This window comes from Pezoporus wallicus, unplaced genomic scaffold (assembly GCF_028554395.1).
Source record: "Pezoporus wallicus isolate ANWC-B61680 ecotype Strahan unplaced genomic scaffold, APGP_CSIRO_Pwel_v1 contig_6520, whole genome shotgun sequence".
NCBI classification, from domain to species: domain Eukaryota; kingdom Metazoa; phylum Chordata; class Aves; order Psittaciformes; family Psittacidae; genus Pezoporus; species Pezoporus wallicus.
Genome location: NW_026636887.1, coordinates 654192 through 673306, shown reverse-complemented (window position 1 = coordinate 673306; position 19115 = coordinate 654192). Strand labels below are relative to the sequence as shown.

The following is a 19115-nucleotide window of genomic DNA, read 5'->3' as shown; positions in this document are numbered from 1 at the left end:
TTAATTTTGCTAAACAGGTCTCACTTCAATGATGATTTTCAAGATAGAATTACTTTTCAGATCTGCTGGGTAATTTTTTTTTGTTCAGATAAATGTATGTTGCAAGTTTCATATAAAAATATTTTTAAAGAGAATATTTGCACTAAACAGAATATGGCATAATGTCTTAATAGAAGATCAATATTATACATTTACCTTTGCCAGGTGAAATGCTAATCCAATTAAACAACATCAAATTCCAACAATTCCAGGAAAACCTGCTGATACTAGAAACTCAGTAAATATTGAATTCCTATATGTGATTTTCATTTACTTTCATGATTTTTCCAAAGGTTCTTGTCATGTTATTTTAGCTCAAATAACCTTTTGGTTTTCATTTCTCATGGCACCAAATCAGTTTCTTGCTTTCATTTCTGGAACAAACATACACAGGTTGATTATTACCATGCATGACTCAGAATTGCGTAAAATTCCAGGACATTACTTAGTTGGTCCTGAAAGTTTAAATGTCTTTTACCTTTACCTGTTGGTATTTAGCACCCTTACTAAGTAATGATTGAATAAAACATTTGCAATTATACCCATGCAGCATTACTACATTATAGAATCATAGAATCGTTAGGGTTGGAAAGGACCTTAAGATCATCTAGTTCCAACCCCCCTGCTGTGGGCAGGGACACCTTACGCTAAATCATATCACCCAAGACCTCATACAACCTGGTCTTGAACACTGCCAGGGATGGAGCATTCACAGCCTCCCTGGGCAACCCATTCCAGTGCCTCACCACCCTAACAGGAAAGGATTTCCTTCTTATATCCAATCTAAACTTTCCCTGCTTAAGTTTATCCAGGTTTCTATTAAATAAATGCTTCTATACATCATCACTGTTACTGAAAAATGTATATGGGAAACCATGCCACTGTCAAATTGTTTTCTTCCTTGATCCTGACATTTAAAAAGAAAATGTATTGCCCTTGTCCTTTAGGCAATGAGCCAAGACTTTTCATTCATGTATTTAGCTATTATTATTCATTCTCATTGTTTGACAAGTGCTAGCTTACCATTTCTGCTTATCAGCTTCCACATTTTTCCTTTCATTTTACACAATATTAATTGTTGCTTTCATGTTCTTTCTTTAACTGAATGCATTCAGCTGAAGAGAAGCTTTGATGATCTTAAGGTCCTTTCCAACCCTAACTATTCTATGATTCTATGATTGTGGTAACATCATCTTACGGGCATCCTATACAGTCTTCCTAAATAAACTACCATTTACCTATTTGGTGTATTTTTCTTACACATACAGAGTTTTTCTTACACATTCAGAGTTTTTTCCAGGCTTGGAAAACTGTCCCTTTTCCAGCAAAGCTGCATAATATATATGGGAAATATTTATACATAGTAAATACAGTTAAATTGTCCCATTTTACATTCAAGCAACTATAAAATCAGTAGACTAGACAATTATTATTTTTTTTTGGCCAGAATTGTCAGAACTCAAAGCACCTGAATGCTCCAAAAATAACATGCGATTTTATTTTAGAAAACGCTAATCTATTATTTATATAAAATGTAGGACGTGTTTACTTGTGGAGGTTTGACTCTAGACATATCCTACAGATTAAGAGAAAAAAATAAAATATGACCCTAAGATACCTCATTCTACTTACTCCAGCTACATATTTACATTGCTGTTCATCCAGCTCTGTGTTAGACAATCTGCCTCATCAGTATCTAATTTTCTGATTTATTAGCCTAAACATTGATTCATAAACACACCAGGTCTTGGATTTGTGAAATCAGGAACTCTAGTTACTTTAATGAGCCTGACCAACCCCTGTCCCTGCACATTCTTTCCCAAAGAAAGGTATAAACTAATAGGAACACTCAAATTGTGACAGATGTCTAAAAGAGCCATAGCTCAACATTTAAGTAAATGAAGCTTTGATACGGGTCTGCAAAGTACCCGTTGAAAGATCCTTCATCAAAAAAACCTCCCTCCCCATAAGCAACACATTTGTGCATTTGGACTTCTTATCCTCTGTCATTCTATAAGAATTGCCTTAATTATTTCAAATGTTATTAGTTACACACTTATCTGTGAAGCATCCAAAAAAGCAGGCCTTTTCTCTGGCAGGCGTTTTTTGAGTACACCACCTCAGATACAATCACTTTGTGACCTTTTCTCCACCTGAAAACCACCCCCGCCTTGTCCACAGCACTCAGCTGCTCCCTCCACTAGTGGTAAACTATATTCAGTGTAGGAAAGTGGTTTTGGTTTATACGAAGAGATGCTTAAGAAGGTAAAGGCATACAAGCCCTAACGCTCTCAAATGTTCTTAAGCATTTAAAGGATTTAATCACAGAATCACCTGGGTTGGAAAAGACCTTTAAATCATCAAGTCCAGCCATTCCCCAAGCACTGCCAAGTCCAGCACTAAACCACATCACTGAGGGCCTCATCTACACGGCTTTGAACACTTCCAGGGACAGCGATTCCACCAGTTCCCTGGGCGGCCTGTTCCAATGCCTGAGCACCCTGTCTGTGAAGAATTTTTTCCTAATATCCAGTCTAAACCTCCCGTGGTACAGCTTGAGGCCGTTTCCTCTTGTCTTGTTACTTGAGAGAAGAGACCAGCCACTTCCTTGCTCAATCCTGATTTCAGGTATTTGTAGTGAGAGATAAGGCTCCCCAAAGTAGCCATAAAGTGACTAATGCCTACGCACCTTCGGAGACGGGGATTACAACTAACCAGTCTCTCAGAGGAGATTCACAGCAATTAAAAAAGCTACAGCCAGGTCCACTTTGATGCAACTCTACCTAAACCCAGAAGCCGTTTGTGAGAAGAAAACCGCACAACAGGAAACCCTCTAAACTGAAGCCTCATTAGGATGTACGAGCAGCGCTACGGACACCGAACACACCAACTTTCCACCTTTCTAACTTTCCTACTACACCACGGCACACACAGACGCATGTACGAGTGTGTACGTACAGGTGCAGGTGCAAACACAAGCAGAAGCCGCCGGCACGGAGCCCGGGCAGACGGCACGGCCACCGCCGCTATTCCCGGCCCTCAAAGACAACGGTGGCCACTCCGGCAGCGCTGTGCCACCGACGCTGTTGCTCGGAGCCACGCTCACCGCCACACGCTGGGGTCCGGGGACAAGCACAGCCCCTCACCCCGGGACCCGGCGCCACCACCACCCAGCCACGACTGCCGCCACAGCTACTACCTCTCACCACAACCCGCCCGGCGGGGGGGGGGGGCCTGCCCGGCAAAGGCGGCAACTTCCGGCTCCAACCGACCCCGCCCCTCACCTTGGCCTGCGGGTCCGCGCTAAGCCAATGAGGGAGGGGAGCAGCAGCCGGGCAGGTAACCGGGGGCCCAATCAGAAAGGCGCCGTGGGAACAGGTGGGGGCGGGGCTCCGGGGTGCCGCGCGCGCGGCCCCGCCCCGCCCCGCCCCTTTCGGCCCTCTCGCTGCCGCGCCAATCGCCCTCCGCGGCGGCGGCGGCTGCGGTGTGAGGGAGGCGGTGCGCGCCGGCTCCTCCGGGGGAGGGGCTGCCCGGCGGGAGCGGCACCGGCTGCGGCGCCCGCCGGCGGGGCTCGCGCCCTTCCCGCCTCCCGCCGCCGCGTGAGGGGCCGGCCGTGCCGGGAGAGCAGCGGGCGGCCATGGCCCTGGTGGCACCGGAGACTCGGAAGTTCACGCGGGCGCTGAGCAAGCCCGGAACGGCGGCCGAGTTGCGGCAGAGCGTCTCCGAGGTGGTGCGCGGCTCCGTCCTGCTGGTGAGTGCTGCGGCGGATCGTGAGCGGCCCGGGAGAGGCTCCGTCCGCTTCTGCGGCCTCTTGAGGAGGGCTGGTTCTGGAGGAGGAGGCGGGCCCTTTGATCCCGCCCGGGTTGGGAGGGGGGGGATCTCGGCGACGGCTGCGGGGCGGGTGCGGTGCGGTGCCGGTGCAGCCGCAGGCGGGGTGGGGACGCGCCCAGCGGCAGCGGCGCAGAGGGCGCCATGGGACGCGGCGCCCCGCGGGCACGGTCGGGCGCTCCCGTCCTCCCGCTGCAAACTTGTGTCGGGCGGGAGGCGGTGCGGGGCGGGGGGGCGAGCGGATCTCGCCGGGAAGCGCCCGGCCCCCTCCCCTCGTCCTTCGATCAGGCGAGGGGCCTGCGTGCCTCCCGGCTCCTCCACCTGTAGAGCGGGTGCAGCTCTCGCCCCAATGCAACTGAAGTGCTTCTGTGCGCGTGAAAACAGCGGTGCAGAAGTGATGTTTCATCTTACTACTGTCCCCACGCTTTACAGCTAAACCACGGGTGTTTTTTTTTGCTGCGTCCTACAGTATGAAAGATGAGTGCTGGCAAGTGTAATAGGGATGTTTGAAGGCTATTTGTCACTGTGCTAGCACATGGTAGTTGATCTTGCCAGTTCACAATCAGGCTTATTAATTTAATTGAAACTGATGAGAGTACATTTGTCTGAAGGTGTTAGACAGTGAATTGAGGCAACTGAGACAGAGGTATGGGTTTTGGCCTGGCTGTGCCCAGGTGATGACATCTTAAACAGCCTCAGCAAGATTCTTCAGAACTTCTCTCTTGGGGCTCTTAATTCATGGTGTGCGATTGTATTCCATGTGGTTTTGTTATCTCCAAGGGGAATGTTTTAGTAAGCGTTTAAACCCTGTGTAAGTAAAGACTTTCTGCTGCTGGAGTTCCTGATGTTGGAAGCTGATCTGTAATTTGTTTTTCACTCTTGCTGTTGCTAAGTATGGGCTTCTCTAACTTTTTTAAACTGCTTGTCAGAAGACTTGTTTGTCTTGTGGTAGTGATGTGTGTGAGAGTAACAAATGCTGTAGCTGTAATTCAGGGCATTTCTGTGTGTATTTCTGTTATATACATTTTGTGTCCCACAGTTCTTTAATAAAACAGTGGCTCTAATGTTAAATTATTCTTTAACTGTGGGATATGGGATATGGAATATACAATAGAAGACTTAATACCCGTAGTTCAGGGTCCACCTGAATACTGACAGTTTTCCACAAGACACTAGTGCATATATGTGTAGTGAACATCCAATATATGTTAGCAGTATTCCAGGGATCAAGTGTTTCCTAGGAATATATATATATTTCATATTGAGGGAGCATTAAGGATACATAAAGGATTTATGTATTTTCGTGACATAAATAAGTGTTTCTTTTGCAGTAATTGGCAATTCTGTCCTCTCCCCTTCCACCCGTTAGATGTTTTTCTTCTTAGTTCACTTATGACTAATGTCATTGAGATGAGTTGGAACACATCTGATTCTTGAATTCATGCAGGTTGACCAGAGACACGATAGGATGGTATTCACTAAAAAATCCAGGTATTTTTGCAGAATTTAAAGGAAGTGAAAGAAGTGATGGTGTAAAGTAGTGTACTGTAGTTTGGTTCTGGATAAGGTCTTCCATCACTACTTCAGAAAGCAAAAACTGTGACTTACCATACGTAGTGACTTCAGGTTCATGGCAGGGTTGTGATCCTTCTCTGTTAGCTTGATGCATGGAGTAAAATCCTCATCTCTCTTCCATGCAGACTTGTGCTGAAGTTCACCTTCCTGTTTCAGCCACATTTTGCCCCTGCTGTTACGTCTTTCCTCTGGTCATAAATGCTGTTCATTTTATCACTGCTCACATGCTGTTTATCATGAATGCAAAGGCAAGTGATCACAGGTTTACGTTTACCTTCTTACCATTTCTTCCTCCTTTGAATGTACTGTCAGTCTTTTTTTGAGCATTGTGATGTTTGGAATGAAGGTATCTTTTTAAAGGAAGAGTTTAGATAGGATGGTACTTGGCTGTAAAATACTTAAAAAAAACCCCATATTTACTTCTATAAGCCTGACCTGTTAGCTGTTGGAGTGTCTGGACTGTAGTATCTGAAAAGCTCTCAGGCTGATCTAGTGGACATAGGATTTTTCCCAGTATTATAATAGTTGTGGAATACTCCAGCCAGATGTATGGCTTTAAAGAAAAGAAGACCCACTTTCTTTCCTGAGCTGCTTCTCAAAGCTCTGATAGAGCATCTCCCCAGGATGTTTTTATCTGGGTCATCAACAAACTGTCTTGCTTAAAACATTGTTCAGCACTGGTAACTAATGGGATCTGTCTGTCATTGCTTGCTCATGAACAGATGCTGAAGTTTTCCAATACTGAAAAAATACTGAAGCTGTTTTCCATTGGCTGGGCTTGAGGTGTAGAATTTTGGGGTAGGAAAGAATGAATTCAAACTAGCAGTTCTTGGTGGGTGATCTGTCCAGCTGCATACAACCAAATATCACTTCTGACTGTACATCTCTGCAGCACAATGTACTGGCTAGTGATGCAGATCATTCAGTCATTACTTGCAGTAGCTGATAAAAGTGAACTGCTAATACCTGTGAAGTGGTACAGATTCTCTAACTTATATTTGTGGCTACTGTTTAACAGCGCCATTTATTTTTTACCATCAACAGTGTATTGCTATACTTCAAAAAACCACCACCACCACCAAAAGTCATTCCCATTAAATGAGGTTTATTAGATCACATTTCTAACTTCAGCTTGTTTTTTCTGCTGTATAAATGTTCTTAGGATCATATGAAAGAGGACTGAAAGCAGCATGCCAGTAGGATGGCATGGTATATCTTACGTTTTTGGGTTGCTCTATATTGCATCTGAAAGTCAGGGGTTTTCAGCCAACTGACAGGCTAAATAGGTTGTCTGAGTAGTAAAAGAAACATTAAGCAGATGTGGTTAGTCAAGCTAGTTTTCATTACAGAATGAAGCAAGCTGTCTTGTGAGCATTTGACATCTCATATGTTCTTTCTGTTAGATTCAGTTTGCTGAACCAACATGTACAGTTTGGTTGGCTGAACTTGAAACTTATTTGGCAATCAGCTTTCTACTGTGGTAAGGCACATAATATATTACCTTGATTATTTGGGTTCAGGTTTTGCCATTTTCTGCTCGAAAGTATCATCTTTGCTGAATGTATAGCCTTGTGCATTGTTGATGTTGTTTTGACTTCAGACCAGCCACGTGACTTAATGTGATGCCTCTGGCCACCCAAATACATTTCTGTCAGGGGAGGAAGGCTGTGGGGATGACAGTCCTGTTTCTTAAACCAGCAATCCTGCCCAGAGCTGCTTTCAGTGCAACTTTAGTATTACACATAATTGGAAGTGGTCCCTTTAAGTGGTGGTAAGTTACTCAGTGCATGTTGCATACAGATCAGTAGGACTTCAGGAGAGTATGTGTTGTCTTGGTGTGTTAATGATAAATTATCTCAGTGGCAAATCAATATGTTCTATATTAAATTAAGCTGACACTTAAGGATAATAAGCAGTTAAGAGAATATTTGGCATGCCAGATTTGGTTTGCTTCTGCCTAGCTGTCAACAAAACACCCTTATTAAATACACAGTTAATGAAGATGTTTATATGTACCAAATAATGCATTAAAAGTTGTTTCCCCTATGTTGAAATTAACACTGTACAGAAGAAACTTGAGATATAGAAAAACAGCATGAAATCTGAGCGATTCCTAGATTGTTCTGTGCAGTTCTCCTTGATTTGATGTATGAAATAGGTTCAGATATTTGAAGGCTGATCTCATCATAGAATCATAGAATAGTTAGGGTTGGAAAGGACCTTAAGATCATCTAGTTCCAACCCCCTTGCCATGGGCAGGGGCACCTCCCACTAAACCATGTCACCCAAGGCCTTGTCCAGCCTGGTCTTGAACACTGCCAGGGATGGAGCATTCACAACCTCCCTGGGCAACCTATTCCAGTGCCTCAACACCCTAACAGGAAAGAATTTCCTCCTTATATCCAATCTAAACTTCCCCTGTTTAAGTTTTAACCCGTTACCCCTTGTCCTGTCTCTACAGTCCCTAATGAAGAGTACCTCCCCAGCATCCCTATACCCCCCCTTCAGATACTGGAAGGCTGCTATGAGGTCTCCACGCAGCCTTCTCTTCTCCAGGCTGAACAGCCCCAGCTTTCTCAGCCTGTCTTCATACGGGAGGTGCTCCAGTCCCCTGATCATCCTCATGGCCCGTCTCTGGACTTGTTCCAACAGTTCCATGTCCTTTTTATGTTGAGGACACCAGAACTGCATGCAATACTCCAGGTGAGCTCTCACAAGAGCAGAGTAGAGGGGCAGGATCACCTCCTTCGACCTACTGGTCATGCTTCTTTTGATGCAGCCCAGGATTCGGTTGGCTTTCTGGGCTGCAAGCGCACACTGCCTGCTCATGTGCATTTTCTCATCAACCAACACCCCCAAGTCCTTCTCCGCAGGGCTGCTCTGAATCTCTTCTCTGCCCAACCTGTAGCTGTGCCTGGGATTGCTCCGACCCAGGTGTAGGACCTTGCACTTGGCATGGTTAAACTTCGTGAGGTTGGCATCAGCCCACCTCACAAGTGTGTCAAGGTCCCTCTGGATGGCATTCCTTCCCTGCAGCGTATCAACTGAACCACACAGCTTGGTGTCATCGGCAAACTTGCTGAGGGCGCACTCAATCCCACTGTCCATGTCAGTGACAAAGATGTTGAACAAGACCGGTCCCAACACCGATCCCTGAGGGACGCCACTCATTACTGGTCTCCAGCCGGACATTGAGCCATTGACCACAACTGTTTGTGTGCTGCCATCCAGCCAGTTCTTTATCCACTGAGTGGTCCATCTATCAAATTGATGTCTCTCCAATTTAGAGACAAGGATGTTGTGTAGGACAGTGTTGAACACTTCACACAAGTCCAGGTAGATGACATCAACTGCTCTACCCCTGTCCATCAGTTCTGTAGCCCCCTCATAGAAGGCCACCAAATTGGTCAGACAGGATTTCCCCTTAGTGAAGCCATGCTGGCTGTCACCAAGCTCCTTGTTGATTTTCATGTGCCTTAGCATGCCTTCCAGAAGAATCTGCTCCGAGATTTGCCAGGCACAGAGGTGAGACTGACTGGTCTGTAATTCCCCGGGTCATCCATTTTCCCCTTCTTGAAAATGGGGGTTATATTTCCCTTTTTCCAGTCATTGGGAACTTCACCTGACTGCCATGATTTCTCAAATATGATGGCCAGCGGCTTTGCAACTTCATTCACCAGCTCCTTCAGGACCCGCAGATGGATTTCATCAGGTCCCATGGACTTGTGCACATTCAGATTTTTAAGATGGTCTCAAACCAGTTCCTCTCCTACAGTGGGCCCAAGGTCTTCATTCTCACAGTCCCTGCGTCTGCCCTCCAAGACTTGGGTGGTGTGGTCAGAGCCTTTGCCAGTGAAGACTGAGGCAAAGAAGTCATTCAGAACCTTATATCTTAATACATGTCTTAATACATGTCTTAATACATGTCTTAATACATGTCTTAATACATGTCTTAATACATGTCTTAATACATGTCTTAATACATGTCTTAATACATGTCTTAATACATGTCTTAATACATGTCTTAATACATGTCTTAATACATGTCTTAATACATGTCTTAATACATGTCTTAATACATGTCTTAATACATGTCTTAATACATGTCTTAATACATATCATATCTTGTGTTTTATGTGTTAACTTAAAGTACCTGATAGAGCTCTTGGCTTCAGAAAGTTGCAGAAATTCAGGTTTTCAGATGTGGAGGAAAATCAGTACATCGTAAAGACAGTGCTTGCATCTCCTAATGAGTCTTTGATCTCAAACTCACTTATCTTTTTTCTTTTTGGTTTTTTTTTTTTGTTTGTTTGTTTTTTTAAAGAATACTTGATTTTTACACAGTATCATCTTTCCAGTCCTGATCTCTGCTTTCTGTGAATCTCAACTCCATGAAAAAAGATCAATAGGTGCACTCTGTGCTATGTTTTTACAATGTTTTTAACGTAGTTTTTCCATGAGTACAGCTCCTGGAAGGATCATATAGTATTCATTTTGGGCTGGTATTTTCCTTTCTGGTTTGTGTATCCATTCATATGCCCTGTGTACAGAGAGCTTGTGTGCTTTTCTGCAAAGTGGCTTCTCTGTATACAATGAATGGAGTATTTGGAACCTCATTAACTATGAGATTTCTGTTGCAGTGTTTGTGTAGAAGGAGATAGTTGATGGCTTGCTTCAGGAAATTTAGGAATTCAAAAGTGGTATGTACTGCTGAAAGGATGAGGGGGGCTGGGATCTTTTATAGCTGATGGGTACAGAAAAACTGGAAACATGGAATGTGAAATTGTACGCATAAGGAATTTGGAAGAAGCAAATTGTGATGAATGGATGAGTGAAAGCAGGGATATGAGAACTGGCACTCAAGATTTGAAAGGAAGAATTGTTGCTGACGATGAACGTCATCCTAACACATCTCACCTTGGAGGAACTTGATGCGAATGGTAATGCTTACTCACTCTCTGAACTGTTGAACTTTAGTTGGGGGAAGAAAAAACCTGATACTCAACCCTGAAGAAGTTACTTAGCTTATGGTATGTGCCACTTACCTTTCCTAAAGGAAATAAAAATTGGCAGAGAAAAAGATCTTGTTGATAAAGGTGCTGGTTTTATTTTAGCAAAGTGCATATCAAAACCTTTTTGACTGGATACAAGATACTACTAAGAAAACTAGCTGTTATTTCTGGCAAGTCTGATACTGCTAAGAGGGCTTACTCTGGGTATGATAGACATTTCTGTGGTTCTGAAGATTTGGAGGCTGGACTATAGTACTACAGTTTCTTTTAATAAATACCGTTAAACTTATTTGAATTTTAAATATTCATAAGCTTCTGGTTCAGAAAAGGAATCTGGGGGGTAAAATGCAGAACAGCTGAATTTCTGTGTGAGCAAAATTACATTTAACCATTAAACAACATTAGATAATTTTTATTCGTGGTACCTTATTTATTATTCTCTGGAACTTTTTCTGTCCTGCTAGATAACAATAATTATGTTTAAAATAGAGAAATAAGTACTTTAAAAATAGTTGTTTCTAATACAGCAAATGTCAGGTGTAGGGTGAAGCTGGATTGTTTTTTCAGTGTATGGTGGCAGTAGCTCTCATGCAGCATGGAATAATACCGCAGTATACCTTCTCTTTCCTCTCTTCCCCTGCTCATGCCCTTTAATACTCAATCAGGTTGACATATTTGTATCTCAATGGAAGTAGAACTCCTTACATGTGAATTTAAACTTGAGAATTTCACAACTCCACGGTTGTTTTTTTCCCATATTGAAGATCTTGGGCAATAAACTAAAACTGTATATCCTACGTCAAGTCATTTGGGTATGCTTCATTGTGCTTCTATGAAAATGTTTCAAAAGGGTCTGCAATTACTTATTTTGAAAACTAGACCTCTAATGCCAACTAGTTTTACTGTTGCATAGGTGTAGATGTTCAAGTTACTTTTAAGTATATATGGTTATTGGACTGAGTGGTCACTTGCGAGTAGTGTGTGCCTAAGATTAGATAACCATCAGATATATTCATGTATATGCAAGCTCAACAATTTGTGAATTTGGCAGTTTAACCAGAGATTTGTATTTTTGAAGTAGTTGTAAGATTCTGCCAAATTTATGTGTGTTTCCTTTAAAAAGAGTGATGAAAAATTACTGACAAATCGTTGAAGCAAATAAGGGGAGTTCAGTTTTCCAGATAGCAACAAACTTGATTGTTTCCTCCTGAGAAATGTATTGCCTATATTGCTTTTATTTAAGAACTTCTGTAACTGTTAGAGGTGATTTGGTGCCAGTGGTCCTTTACGGATATAAAGAAAAGGTGTAGAATCTTCAGTGCTGTTGTCCAGGAAGCTCTTATTTAGACCTGAAATTTCTGATTGTGTTTGAAGACCTAACTAGTGCAGTGATCTTAAAAAATATTGTAGATTAAAAATGTACATAAAACTTACTTCCTTAGCTAGTGGCTATTTTTGGTTTTTGAGTGGTCTCAAGGACTTAATTTAGATACTGAAGGCAAAACTTCATTTGGAAGAGGGAAAAGACAAATTCATTCTCCCCCCTCACATCTTAGGTTGTCTGTGTCTATGAAAAGCATTAATTATGCAAACCAGAAAAGGCATAAAATTGCACAAGTAGGCCGTGTATTACACAATGCCTCTCATGTAAATATTTTTGAAATAAATTTTATCTAAAAATGAGAAGATACTCTAATAATTATGACCATGTAACTTATTTTAGGCCTTCATTTAAAGGACAGATAGGTTTGTGCAGGCATGCTTACATTCTGTCCTAGTCCAGAGGCACTCATGTACTGGAGTATCTTAAATTTAATAATCTATGAAATAGTGGTAGGTAAAAAACCTACCTGGTTAATGTTATGGACAAGATTTCTTGTACCAAGCAAGGGCCAGAATTTAATTGGTTAGATGGACTCTGCTTTGGAAAACAGTTTACTAAGACATCTAAAGGTGCTCAGAAGGTTGAACAGAAGCTCTGAAGGGGGTTTTATAGAGAAAACTGTTCTGGAGCACAAACGTTTCATCAAAGAATTCCAGCATCCATAGCTGAGGTTGTCTTTTGCTACAATCCCATTGTGATCTGTTGATGTGCAGGGGTGGGGGATGTGATTCTTTGTTAGCGTAAGGATGAAGTACTGTGTCTCTTAGAACAGTTTGTCATATTCTCATCTGTGCCCAATGAATCAGATATAAGAGGAGGTACAGGGAATCCGGATATTGTCTTCTGCATTCTCCTGCTATGTCCAGAGATTGCTGCCTGGTTTGGAGACTCTGGCAGTTCAAGTGAGGGAAAAACAAGAAGAAATCAAAAGGCTTGGTTAAACCTTTGTCTGGATCTGGCACCTCGGACTGGTGAAACCACTCCATTCTGAGAAGTGCTTTATTTAAGGTAGTGGTGTTGCCTTGGGGCTGCTGGTAAATACCTGTGATGATGATGATGATTTAAAAAAAACCCCCCCCCGCCCCCCCCCCAAAAAAAACCAAACCAAAACAAAACCAACCAAACAACAGCAGGAGAGCTCTCTCCAGGGGAAGTGGGGCAAAGGGGTGCCATGGTTCTTTTACATAGTCACAGGCTGGCTGAGGCTGGAAGGGGCTTCTGGAGGTCATCTGGTCCAACCTTTCTGTCAAGCAGGGCCACTTGTAACTGGTTGCCTTGGATCACGTCCAGGCAGGTTTTGACTATCACCAAGGATGGAGACTCCACAGTCTCCTTGGGCAGCCTGTGCCAGTGCTCAGTTATGCTCACAGTGAAAAAGTGTTTCCTGATGTTCAGAGGGAACCTCCTGTGTTTCAGATTGTGCCCATTGCCTCTTGACCTGTCACTGGGCACTAGTGAGCAGAGCCTGGCTGTGTCTTCTTTAAACCCTTCCTTCAAGTATTTGTATACATTGACAAGAGCTCCCTGAGTCTTCTCCAGGCTGAACAGTCCCAGCTCTCTCAGCCTTTTCTCATAGGAGGGATGCTCCAGTCCCTTCAACTTTGTGGCCTATTGCTGGATCCTCTCCAGTACATCCATGGCTCTCTTGTGCTGGGAAGCCTAAAATCAGAGTCTTCTGTGTACTTGTTCTGTGAGGTGTTAGTTTGCTTTTTAAGAACAAAGTAATTTTAGCTCTGTGTGCTGAGGAAGCAAGCGGATCAGTCTGATTCAGACTGGAGTACTTGCTGGTGTCAGTGTAAATTAAGGTCTTATCTGAAAGTCTAGTTTTAAGCCTCTGGGCTCAGGTCAGGCTTTGGTTTGGGGCCCTCTCTGAATAAGAAGGCCTATTCCTATTAAATAAAACAGCTAGAATTTTGTTCTGCTCACCAGCTGAAGGAAGGGATGTCAGGTGGCATAAGAAGGAAATTGCAGCCCCTGGAATTGTTGTGCCAAAAAAGAACATGAAAGTTCTGGATCATTTTTCTATCTTGAGACAATGAGGAGGAAGAAGTAAGTCAGCTGAGGCTGAACATTTCCAAAGACTCTGTGATTCAGATTTTTCAGGCAAGGTTAGCTGTAAAGCAGACCTTGCTTTATTTGTCAGTGCTGTTAGTTCTGGAAGAAATGTCAACTTTGTAACTCTGAGCAAATCAAGGAAGCATGATTTAGGATGTCTTTGTCTTTCTCCTAACTGCTTCTGTAGTACTCTTGAAACATTTCTTTTGGGGATGACACTGAGAAAGAAATCTAAAGCAACAAAACCATTCACTTTTCAAAATGATACCTTGCTCTTCTAAACTTGTTTGAAATTCTCAGGGACAAATGAGTTTGTGCATAAACAATGTTTCAGTCCCTACAAGTTGAAATCGAGTAGTCCCTTTTGAAGTTTCTTCTGCGAAGAAACGTAGTTATTCATGCAGTGGGAATATCAAGTGACCTCATATAAAATTAACTAAGCAATCAAAATATGCTTTAAAACACAACTCTTCTGCAAACCCAAACAAAACAAGAAAAACAAAGTTCCCCCAATGATTACAAAAGAAAAAGAAAAAAAAAAAATTAAATTTAGTCACAACAAAGTCAAAAAGGAGTAATGCTGATCCAGAGATGCTAGAATACAGGGAAGCCTGTAATTTAGATCCATCAGTGTAAATAAATAATCCTTAGCTGCTGCATTGTGTAATTCTGGGTGCTTTTTGGTACTCGGGTTTAACTATTGACTTAGAAAGAGGTGGCATCTTGACAGATACTGATCTAGGTCTGGAAATTTGAAGCATGGGCTAAACTGCTTTTGTACTTTCAGGTACTATGTGGATGGGAAGGAGTTTGAATTCAGAGATAAGATGTATTTATATTTTTACTACTATAAAACTAATTCCCCAACAAAGAGTGACTGTACATTATACTCAGAATGGATAATGATTGCATTATTTTAAGTAGGGAAAGTATTCTGGTTCCATCAGTGCAGATGGTAACAATTTTTGTGTTACCAAAAGTGAAATATAGTTGATTTCAGGAGCCTGTAATTCAATGTACCTGAGTTTGTAGCCATTTAATTTGGTTTCAGCTTACAAGTCCAGAGCCTCCACTGCCTTTAGATGTTTTGACATTAAGATATATGATCTTCCTACCTTAGTGGTTACCCAATGCACAGTGCTGGTCATATGCTGAAAGGAGTACTGAAACATACATGAATAGGAAAAATAGGAGTTCCACAGAAACTGCTGGGTGTTTCCAGTGGGAGAGGCAAAGGCTGGTAAGATAGCTGTTGGTCTTATTTTAACAGGTTTGTGAAGAAATCAAAGTCAAAAGGAGATGCTGGCTAGCATTGTGCATGTTAACATGGTTTTAAGGTGATGGAAAGGTAGTAACCTGTTCTCCATTTCGATTGCATCACCATTGCTATTTTATGCTCTTTGCTTTTTTATGTTGTATAATGGTCTTTATATCCTTTGGTTTTATAAGTACTGTTCTTCCCACAGGTGCTGGTACTGATGGAGAATCTGCTTGCACTTCTCTTCATGCCTTTCTAGGCTTGTTTATAGGCATGGTTGTAAGTGGCTACAGCCAGGCAACAAAATAGTACAGAACTGAAGCTTTGTGAAAATAAGATTGAAAGTCACCTCATCTAGCCCATTCATCTCTTGCCCTCGTACAGTGATAAGTGGTATTTCAGACCTCTTTCTGCCAGGCATATTTGCACCCACTTGTACTGGCACTAAGAGTTGTGCAATGGAAGTCATCTGATTTAGTAAGTGGTTTAGCTGAAAATCATATTAGTATGTTTGCCTTTAAGGAATGTTCAAGGAGGCTTCACTCTTACTATTTGCTAGTCCAAGAGGGATTTTAAATTCGTGTTGGACCTCAAACGTCAGTGAGTTTAAAAAGAACATTCAGGTTAATGAAAAGATGACACACGTCATAGTTATTTGAAGGATGCTATTCTAGTTTCCTTTCAGAAATTGTCTTGGGATTCTTGCTTGCCAGGCTTGTTATCACCTTGGAGTTGTTTGCCTGGTATTGTATGTGGCCTTAGATGTCTCAGTAGTGTTGCATATTAATTTCTTCCCAGCCACTGCATGCATCATGATCCAGTAAGTTTTTCCTCTCATGAAATATGAGATTTCTAACAGGGAAAAACCAAACAAAACCTTAAAAACCCTGCTGTATACAGTCTTGCTGGTAAAGTTCAGGGACAGTACTTCCAGCATAGTATTTTGGCTGCTAATAGTCTCCCGGAGAAGAAGTTGGAACTTGTTCCTGACTGAACTAGGAACAAAGGAAAGGAGAAGGACCTGAATCAGAATAACCTCTGTAGAGGTATTAAAAGTATGTATGAGCCCTGAATTTTATGCTGGCTTTCCCTGAACACAGTCAGGTTGCTCAAAACCTGGGTTTTAATATATGTATTTTTTTTAGTCTACTGTACTGTTGAGCATTATTTATTCTGGCATGGTTTCATCAGGGTTTCTGAAATTAATATTCTATAATTAGCGACTTCTTCTGTAACTCTCTTAACCACAACAGAAATTTATTATTATTATTATTATTATTATCTTATCAGCTACTTGAAGGCCCAGAATGATCACTTCAACTTCAAAAAGCTGAAAGTTATGTGACCACTAGATGGAGTTCAGTGAGCATATTTCAATACTAGAGATCAATGTTAGGGCTTGAAATGTAAAACATTTAAAAGGGCTAGCTGTTTTGTTTCTCATGCTTAACGATAAATGTTTATTTGTCCAAGTCAATCTGAACTGAACAACTCTATAAAGTTCTTTGGGTTATTTTTGGTGCTCAAGTTGTACTTCAGTTGAACTTAAGGCACATGCTTTACTGGCAGCACCCAGTGCTCACCTACGGTTGAGAATGTATTGTTACTCATGTAAGAATGGACTTGAAAAGACTGACCTTTCTGCAGCTATCAAGTAGGCAACCTAAAACTATTAGCTAAGATATTTAGCATTTTGTAACTAGCAGGGTTTTAAATTCATGTACATCTCTCCATCAACACATGCATAATACCATGTATGCAAGATGTGGAATAGCATGTCTTGAGTTGCATCATTTACACCTCCTCCTGATTTCTGTAAATGTATGACAGCATAGCAGACACAAACATTCCCTTGTTTGTCAATTTTAAGTCTTGCTCCAATTAGTGTGGGGTTTTCTTTTACTTTTGATATGGTCTTCAATATTAGGGGAATCTTACAAATGATCAATCACCTGTAGTTTTCAGCTTGGTGGTATTTCTGACTTAGTATTTCTAGTGTCACATTTTTGGTGACTTTTTTGTTTTTGTCAGATGCAGATCTTTTCTTAGGGCATGGCTGAGTGTGAACGTTCTCAGTCAAAATTACATAGGAATCCGAGCATGCTGTTCTCAAGACGACCTCCTGGAGTAATCATGCCAGCTTTCTCCTGAAGAACAGAATTTTCTTGGAGCTTTTCTCTGTCTCTGTGGTTAGTGTGTGGCTACCCTGTGTAATGCCACAGAATCATGAAAACGTACAGGTTGAAAGGAGAATCTCTGGAAGTTGCTTGCAGCAATCCCCTTCTCAAAATAGATCTGCTTAGAGCAGGTTGCTCAGAGACTATGCCTGTTTGGTTTTAATGTCCACAGAGATGGAAAACACTTTAACCCCAGTAGCTGACAACCTTCATGGTTAGAAAAAAGAAATAAATCCTTTTATGCAAATGGAATACTCTGTGTCTGTTGCCTCTTTTCCTATGACTCCAAGAAGAGTCTGGCTCTATCCTCTGTTTCCCATGAGGTGGTTGCAAATAGCAGTAAGATCTCCTTTAGCTTTCCCTTAAGGCTGAGCTATCCAAGGTCTCTTAGATTTTTCTCATATCATATGCTGCCGCTCCTAAACCATCATGATGGCTCTCCATTAGACGCAGTGCAATATATCAATATCTGGTTTTGTACTGAAAAGCCTAGTCAGCATGTTCAACTTGGTGCACAACGGGATGTCATCCTTATCCACTCATTCAGACCACATCTGTCTAATTTGACTACAAAAATGCTAAGGAAGACTGTCAGAAGCTTGTTTTATTAACATTATTCAATGTCTGTTGCTATCTCCTTGCATGCAGAACCAAGGATCTCATCGCAGAAGGCAGACAGGTTGGTCAGGCATAATTTGTCCTTGATGTCTACTTGGAACTAGCCTCTTATTCTTTATGTGTTGGGAAATGGCTTCCAGGAGGGTTTGCTTCATGATCTACATGGAGATTGGAGTGAATCTGATAAGCCTGTAGTTCCTTATATCCTCCTTCTTGCCATTCTGGAAAGTGGATATGAGGGTAACTCAGAATAATCCATATCCAGACACTCTGCACGAGTTTCAACAATTCAGGTGCTTAAAGGTTTTAAGACAGAGTAAAAGTCACTGTTGTGGCCACAAAGCAGCTTCTAGTCTAGTTCCTTCTTTCTGAAGAAATGTGGGTTCTTGAGGAGAATTACCTGACAAAGCTCTTCTATGAAGTTTGCATGAAGCAATGATTGCAGAAACAGTCATTGCAGTAGGAACCAGTATTTTCTTTTTCCTTTTCTGTAGGAAGTACTAAGTGTTGTATATACACTTCTTTTCCCTCTTGGGGGGCTATTGGATCTTGCTGCAGAATAGCTTTGTCAGGCAGAAGTGAGTACCTTGGCCTTGGTACATTATCATCACATTGTTACAGCACTCCAAAGAGTACTAAGCAATGTTGGTTTTAATCCTTTGGGCTGAGGAGGGTTTAGGCTTGCATCTCCAGCTTTCTCTGCCAGTCTACAGGCAGCTGCCAGATGGAAGGTAGTGCTCCACCTACAAATACTGTCACGTTTTTGTGAAAAGCTGAATTCAGTCAGGATGTGTTAAGATCTGTAAGGAACCAGCTGTTCGCTCCTGTCAAGATGGCAGCAGTTTGGGCATGTTAAATATCGAAGAGAACTTTGTACATAAAAATGTAAGTACCTACTTTAAATGTTTTAAGAGATAAAGGGTATTTTTGTGGCTCATACGCTAGGACCTAGATGCTTGAATCCTGCCTGAAGTATGCTCTCTTGCAGATATGGGCCTGTGTTTTATGAAATATTTTGCTTTAGTGAGGGCACGTCTGAAGAGAGAGCGCTGATGTTTTGTGGTAACACATTTGATTGCAAGGCCTCCCTAGTTTGATCTATATTCTTTCAACTGTTCAATTTCTGCTTAGGTTTATCTAAGTTCTCATTTTGTTAGTAAGAATTCTAT

General features: G+C 42.0%; 1 protein-coding gene across 5 annotated transcripts in view; it reads left to right on the top strand.

Moving 5' to 3' along the window:
- The first annotated feature begins 3555 nt into the window (after positions 1-3555).
- The window catches only part of DOCK9 (dedicator of cytokinesis 9), a 113749-nt gene continuing 98189 nt past the window's right edge, over positions 3556-19115 (top strand). For 4 of the 5 annotated variants that reach the window (XM_057402075.1, XM_057402073.1, XM_057402080.1 and 1 more), the window contains exon 1: positions 3557-3790. In XM_057402075.1, the coding sequence (XP_057258058.1) occupies positions 3677-3790 (114 nt within the window). In that variant the 5' untranslated portion in view covers positions 3557-3676. Of the gene's footprint in view, positions 3791-19115 lie in introns of all 5 variants that reach the window. The other variant, XM_057402062.1, reaches the window with a different exon arrangement.